The 8,048-nt window shown below is 39.8% G+C and overlaps 1 protein-coding gene across 1 annotated transcript in view; it reads right to left on the bottom strand.

The window, feature by feature from the left end:
- The window catches only part of MRE11A (MRE11 meiotic recombination 11 homolog A (S. cerevisiae)), a gene marked incomplete at its 5' end in the record, with an annotated part of 96,664 nt that overhangs the window by 6,532 nt on the left and 82,084 nt on the right, over positions 1-8,048 (bottom strand). Inside the window, 2 exons of the mRNA XM_006902363.1 lie at positions 2,012-2,092; positions 3,350-3,569. Coding sequence (XP_006902425.1) covers positions 2,012-2,092; positions 3,350-3,569 — 301 coding nt within the window. The remainder of the gene's footprint in view (positions 1-2,011; positions 2,093-3,349; positions 3,570-8,048) is intronic.

The raw sequence follows: 8,048 nt of genomic DNA, 5'->3' as shown, positions 1-8,048 counted from the left end.
ATGCGATTGGTACAGGATAGAGCACGGTTTAGGGCGTTGTACATAGGGTCGCTATGAGTCGCAAATGACTCGACGGCACATAACAACAACAACCACAACTGGTCTCGTGCTTTTCTGTGCAAGTACTTTCACTGTTATTTCACATACTCAGTGGAGAAGAGTCAGGTATAGGAGAGGGATATGTGCCTTCATAAACAACTGTCTCCTTTGCCAGAGACAAGAAAAATACAATGTCTTTTCCCTCTACCTGGGTGAGCAGATCAGGAGTAAACAGAATTTTTTTAAAATATTTTTTTCTCTGAGCCAATGAAAGAAATATTGCAGATGTGATGATACTTCATCCTAACTTTCTGCATGTATCTGCCTGGATTCCATACAGGTTTTGAAGCTGTGCATGGTCTGTCTCCCTCCCCTTCCATGGGTAGACTTATAGAAGTTCCTGCATACTTTGAGTCCAAATTGCATAAACTTGGGGACAGGAGACTCAGCTTTCCTCAGATTCTTAGAGAAAATAATGTCCCCAAACAGATGACAAGACAACCGCCTCTATACAAATCAAATCTATTCCATCTTTCACTCTTTAGAGCTTAAACTACATAGTGACCTGATTATTTCCCAGGTGAGATATCTCAAGTTCCTTAAAACATTTTATATCATTTTTCTACTGACTGATCATGTATAGCTGGCATCTTTCCTGAAATAGAATTCCAAAGATGAACACAACGATCTTGGTGTGACATGTCCAATTCAGTAAGAATCACTCACTTAGGGTTGTCGTCAGGTGCCATCAAGTTGAGTATGATTCATAGACTTTATGAACAACAGACCTGAACCCTGACCTATCCTGTGTCATTCTCATCATCATGATATACTTGAGTTCACTGTTGGAGTCACTGTATCAATTCAGCTCATTGAGGGTCTTCCTGTCCTTTGCTAATCCTCTACTTTTCCAAGCATGATGTCCCTTTCTAAGGAATAGCCTCTCCTAAGGAAGAACTCTCCTAAGGAAGAATAGCCTCTCCTAAGTAAAAGAACTCAAGATGTCATCAGATTTGCAGTTACCTTGACCTCTTATCTCTCTTATCTTCCTGGCTTATGTCCTTTCCTCTCTCTTAACTTCCTGGCTTATGTCCTTTTGCTTGAGTTGGAGCTAAAGTGACACACCCTTAAGTTAAATACAGTTCACGTGAGTTTTCTATATAACAGTGGAGAAGGAGAAGAAAGCAAATAGTATTAGAGGCAGTCTCTTCATTACTTGATCTCTCACAATAAACTGATCACCCGACTCAAGTTTAGTGACTCATCTGTTAAAGAAAAAGAATGATGTTTATCTAAAGCAAGGTATTACTTTTTTCCTGTTTGACTTTTTAAAATTTGTTTCCATTCATATTGTATTTCATATAATCATTTGCACACATTATGCCTTATAAAATTAATAACCATTGATTCCACTATTTTTAAGGCTCAGCTTCTTCAACAGTTTTGATGAAGGGACCCTGTGATCATATTGTTATGTGTTCTCAAGCTAGAAGTGACATATAGCTGACCTGCCAGTGGGGTTTTCAGATGGTGTAAATCACACAGAAGGAGACTGCCTATCTTTTTCCCTTGGAGCAAGTGGTGGATTTGAATTGCCTGCTTTTGGGTTAACAAACAACTCCTCACCCATGAGGCCACCAGAACCAATAACTCTATCAATTCCTCAACAACAGCAAACAAACTAGTAAGTTCTTCTCATGGGGATTTCCAAAGCCATTCTTTCAAACCACTCACAGCCATCAAATCAGTTCTGACTCACGGTGACCCTTTCTCCAACAGGTTTCTGAGGCTAACCATCACAATGGGTGGAGACTGCCCACCTTTCTCCCTGGGCATTGCTAAGGGATTTGAACCTCTGGAGACTTAGCCCAAGAGTGAACAATGCAGCTACAGGCTATGCCACCAGAGTTCCTTCAGTCTTGCTAGGATGGAAATGATAACTGCTATGTCATTACCAGCAGCCTGTACTCACCATCAATAATGGACATATTTCTAGATGATGCAGTAGCGGCCTTTGAGCTTCTGCTTCGAGTGGAGGTCTCCAGACTACTCCCTGAAGTTAGAATAATGAGCATAATCAATACACAATCTGACCAAAAGAAAAGTCTTTGCAATCTTTTTACCCTAAGCCCATAAAGATAAATTTTAAAGAAAGTTATATAAGAACAAAGTTTAGTTATAAAAAGTCAAAGGTATACATATATGAAGAAACATCTAGAGTTGATCAACCAGTTGTCAGAGATGATTCATAGGTCACCTTTACTTCAGTTGGTTCCAATGAAAATCTAAGGGGAAAGTTGGTAAATTAATCCAAAACCCCCAAACGCTGCTGTTACGTGGATTCCAACTAAAAGCAGCTCTATAGACATGTTAGAACTACCTCAAAGGGTTTCCAAGACTGTGAATCTTCCTAAGAGCAAACTGGAGGGTTACAGGAGAACAGCTTGGGGTGGGGGGAGGGAGGCAGCCACCATCTGTTGGTAAGCAGTCCAAAGCTTCGTTTACTTAGTTTTTTTATCAGGATTGCTTTGAAGCATATTAGCACTTATAACTTCAAATAATACTATAGTAACAAAAATCATAATGTTTATGATCTGAGGCTTCCTTCTAGCTGCTGGTGGCCATTAACTAGCAATTTCCCTTAACAGTTGATAGTTGTGTCACGATTAGTCTCTAGTGGTTCAAATGTATCAGCGGTTCCAAGGAGAAAGGGTGAGCATCCTCCTCATTCAGACTCAACCTTGGAAACCTGCCAGAGGGATGCTATGAGCTGGGACAGACCCAGTGACAGAGCTTTGGAGGTTTTTACTTCTGTGTAAATTTGAGAACAAGCGTGATACCAAATGTGCCAAAAGAAAATGTTTGAAAAACAGTGAAGCGCTAAAAAAAAACCAAACAAACCTTTGAAAATGGGCTAAATCTTGGGTGGCACAAAGAGTTACATGTGGGAGCACCACCCAAAGGCTGGAGTTCAGCCCGCACACAAGCACCTTGGTCTGATGGTCACCTCTGAAAGGTCACAGCCTTGAACACCCTGTGTGAAGTTTTACTCTTTACATCAATCAAAATTAACTCAACAGCAAAAGGGTCAAGACCCTGTATGAAGACTGCTATATTCATAATTTAAGTAAAAGGTATATGTCAGCATTGTATTAAACATTGACTTAATGCTTTATAAAAGTAAATTTCTAAAAGATTTCCTTTCAGCAATGACACTTAAAACTTATTTTTGACAACAGGAATGCAATATTCTGTTTCCCACTCAAATACAAAGAGTGACTATGTGCAAATGGTTCCAGGGACTGCTGACCCCGTCCTCTTTGAGACCCTCCTCTTGATGAGGAGTTCTGCCCTCTGCCTCCTCTTCGACCTCTTCCTCGGCCTCTTCCTCTGCTGGCCGATGCTGAGATGCTGTCATCAGAGTCACCAGCCATCTCGTCTGTCAAATCCACACTCATGAGGTCATCAGCACTGAAAGTGGACGCAGCGTCCTCTAACTGAGACCTGTGGGCTCTGGCCCTACTCATAGCCTGAGAGGGACAAGAGAGTAAAGATCAGTAGATAGGACGGCATCCTAAGAACCATTCCTTTGGTCAGTCAGATGAACATTGAATATTGCTAAATGCCTGCACTATTATTTTTCACTAATCATATGCTATACATATAAAAAAAAGAACCCCCCCTCCAATAAAACATAATACCCATGAATTATCAGATAAGTCTGTAATAACCCACTAGCACAGAGTTGATTTCAACTCACAGCAACCCTACAGAACAGAGAACAATTGCCCCATGGGGTTTAGAAGGATAAAATCTTTAGAGAAGCAGATTGTCCTATCCTTCTCTAGAATGGGTAGGGGTTCAATCCACCAGCCTTCTAGGTAGTGTGCTAATGCTTAACCAACACATCACCAGCAACCTTTTTCCATTTATAATGCAGGCAGTCCCTGAGTTATACACAAGATCTACTCTTACATGTGTTTCTAAGAATTTGTAAGTTAGTCAAAGAGCTCTTTGTTAAGGCTCTAGCCTTAGTTCAGGGCAAGAAAAGGCTCAAAATCCTAATGACTTAAAAGCTGTGAGGGCAGCAACTGAAGATGATTGTGATGAATCTGTTTTAAGGAAGCCAAGGTTCAGTCATCTCAAAGTCAAGGCTAATTTACAGAACAATTAAAGCAGAGCTTTGAAACAGCACGGCCTTGTTCAGAGATGATGGTCAAGTGTGCCTCTCTAAATGTGTGGCTTTCCATCTTGCCAGTAAGTCAATGTCATGCACTAGGCTCTTGAAAGGAGTCAGTATGCCTCTTGCAAGTCTCTCATTCCAGAGCTTTAACCTATAATTTTTTTCATTCTAATTACCATGACAAATCACCCAAATTGTAAAACTTTAGAGCTATGCCTGCTTTACTTTATCTGTCATGACAGAAGTGGTTTGAAGCCTTGCATTTAAGAGCAGGTAAGAGTTGTTTAGAAATCAAATGTTTATAACCTGGGGATTGTCTGCATTACACACAAAAAATGAGACCTTTTGAAAAAGTTTAATGAGAAAGGTAAAGTTTCACAGAATCAGAGCTTTTGGAACTGGAAGGAATATTAGGAATCACTTGTTACCGTTATGTGACGTGGAGTCGCCTGCAACTCATAGTGACCCTATGTACAACAGCCCTAAACCCTGCTCTATCCTGTGCCAATCTTATTGTCTCAGACACACCATCCCCATTACCCCAGTGACTGAATCAAACCATCATGAAAAGCCTATGTATGTGTCAGGAATCACTTAGAATTTAAATCATTTACAGATTGTGGGATTTGTTCAATAGCCTTTTAAAAACAAGGTTTCAAACCCGTTGTCACGGACAACCAAGCAGAAACTGACAGATGCAAATTTTTTAAATTTGGGTTATATAGACACATACATGGGGGAAATGATGGGTTGATGCCATGGAATGGGAATCTTGGAAGAAGCATGAGAAACTCAAGGAGCCTGATGTGCCACTTGATGACTGCCAGGAAAGTCAATCACATTCAAAGAAAAGTGGTTGGCCAACATCTGTAAGGTGGCTGCCACTGTTTCCAACTCTGTCAGTCAAGACATTTTGATGCTGGCAACATCAACACAGTCTTTGTTTTCTAAAAGAGAGACTAAATTTCTAACAGGGCTTCAACCTATTTTTACTCATTTTGGCTAACATTCCAGTTCATTTTAATTTTAAAAATTCAAGGTCATTGCAGTGTCACTGTCAGCCATGACTAAAGTGGGCTGAACTAGTTCAAAACCCTGATAAGTAGTAAGGTAAGAATTTTCTCAAAGCAAGTTATTCTAGGTGGTGACATTTTACTTTCTACAATAAACTTTTTCCTAAAATATAATTTTTATGATAATAAATGGGCTATATGTATGATGTTGTTGTTGACTGCCATCAAGTCAGCACAACTCATAGCAGACTATGAACAAAAGACCTAATGCCTCTCCAAGTTCGTAGTTTCCAGAGGCATGTGGTTTAGGAAGTGGATGCCAACTCCTGCTTCCAAACCTGTTTTACAACTGGGAGCTCCACCAAACACTGTCCACATTGGGAAACCATTCTGGTATTTGATACTCCAATGGCACAAGGTTCAGCCTCACAGCAAACCCAGGTTATTTCATACAGCACACTGATAAAGAGTGATAAACAAAGTGGAAGAATGTTCCTCCAGATGTAACGGCACTAGTCTCATTTAACAGTGGTTAGGTGTCCTCAAGTCAAATACAACTGAGAGTAAGCTTTGTACAAAAGACCTGAACTCTGTTCTATAACATAATTTCTGTACATTTATAGAGTTTAGAGTATTTGTAGAGTTTAGAGGGTTCCCAAATACAAGAGTTAAAATTCTAAAATACTTAGGGAAAAAAACCACAATAAACTCACGAATTTGGTCTTGGCTTTCTTACATCAAAAGCATAAGAAACAAAATAAATTGGGTTTCATAAAAATGAAAACATTTTTTGTCAAAGGTCACAAGACAGTGAAAAGAATATGTATGATAGGAAGAATATATCAAAGCTTGAAAAAGAAGTAATACCTTGGGCCAAAAAATATGACATAGAATTTTACCCTGATGAGAAAATATCTAAAAGCAAATATTCTGACTGACTCTAAAATTAATAACCAGATTTCTTAGTAAATATGACAGAAGAGCAATTTGAACCATATCTTTTTCTTAAAACAACATATAACAAGGGGAACAAAACCAAAATGCATTTTCAATAAAGTAAGAAAGTAGTTTTAAGCAAAATCACAAGTTCTAAGAGGAGTTAAGGAACAAAATGGATATTTTGTCTGGTGAAGGGAGACTGGAGGAGGGATGTATGTCTCTGAGTTAAAGGAAGTGTAGTGTTCTCCAAATCTGACATATATCTCAGGAAGCCATGACAACAGTCTTTCTAGCTTGGAATGCTGAGGTACGCAGAGCATTTCTGAACGCACAAAGACATGATGAAGTAAGGGCAGAGAGAGGTAAATGAGGAGTTGTGAGCCACGGCAGTCACAGAATTGGGAGTGGAGTGGGTGAAAGCAGGAAGCAATCAGCTTCATGAAGGAGAAGTGAACGAACTAAATCACTACAATGGCAAGCACAGCATGCTGTTACAAGGTCATGCAGGCGCTAAGCATAGTTTTCACATGTTTAAGGAAGCCTAGAATGACACAGACAGCTGCAAGCTATAAAAGGCTGAGTATCTACCTAGGGGTACTTGAGAAAAAAAAATTTGTAAAAGCGACTGAAACTTTACAGAGCAGTGTTTTAACACTGAAAAATGAGGCCTCTCCATGAGGCTAGGAATCAACGAGATGGTCAATGGTACCACTGAAAAACAACAAAAATTACATAACACAGACCATAAATGGCCTGCAAAGCCTAAAATACTTGGTATCTAGACATACAGGCCATTAGAACTTTTGTTTGCTCATTTAATTCATGAAGTTAAATACTTGAGAGTTATTCTTTGTAAACAAAGAACTTGGCTGCATACTTTTATTACTTTTTATCTCTCTAAATGGAAAAGCTAGTATCTTTGTCATATTGTTTAAATAACTTGGGTGTGGCTGTTGTTGCTGAGTGTCATCGAGCCAAAACAGACAAATAACCAACCCTCTGTGAATTTTCAGAGGCAGTAAATCACATGGGAGATCACACAGCTTTCTCCTGTGGAGCAACTGGTGGAGTCACACAGTATAGTTTTGGTTTGGCAGCACAATTCCTTACCACTAAGAGACCAAGGTGGCCTCATAGTAAGGAGCTGTGCTGCAATCTCAAAGGTACACAGTTCAAATCCACCAGATGCTCCAGGAGAGGATGGGCAATCACCTTCTGTGTGATTTGCTACATCTGGAAACTCACTGGAGGGTCAACTGCTGGTTGGTTCCCACTCAAGAGTATATAAGAGGCCAGAGCTCCTAGCATGGTACCAGGATTCAACAAAACACATCTTGGTGGCACTATGGTTAAAGCACTCGCCGCTAAACAAAAGTTCAGTAGGTGGAACTCACCAGGCCCACTGTAAGGAGATGTGCAAAATGATCCCAAAAGACTCACCACCTTGAGAATCCTATAGGATGACTCTAATCTGACTGACCTGTAAAGCTGCTAGGAGCTGTAATACCCTCAACAGCAGTGAGTTTGAATGTGGTTTACGGGAATCCACACTCTGAGCTAAGTGATTCTATACAGCTGTGAATTAAGAGTTTGGGAAGGTCTCAAAACTCACTACTCAGACTCTAAACAAAAAGTTGAGAACCCCCTACAACCCACTATTAATGTGCTCAAAAAACACCGAGGCAGCCTGATTTCTTACCAAAGCTTTAATTACAGCTGAAAATCTACACCCAGTTTTCTTCTAAAAGTTCCCACTTAAAATCTGTCATTTACAATGCTGTTCTGGAATATGTTAGCTCTTACTTTGCTTTGGAAGACTAATGAAAAACTGCTCTGTAGCAGCTTCAAACACAAATGACCATGTTGTTGTTGTT

This window comes from Elephantulus edwardii, unplaced genomic scaffold (genome assembly GCF_000299155.1).
Source record: "Elephantulus edwardii isolate Elephantulus edwardi_28Jun2011 unplaced genomic scaffold, EleEdw1.0 scaffold00397, whole genome shotgun sequence".
Lineage (NCBI taxonomy): Eukaryota > Metazoa > Chordata > Mammalia > Macroscelidea > Macroscelididae > Elephantulus > Elephantulus edwardii.
Note: the sequence above shows the minus strand (reverse complement) of the source record. Positions and strands in the feature narration are given on the sequence as shown.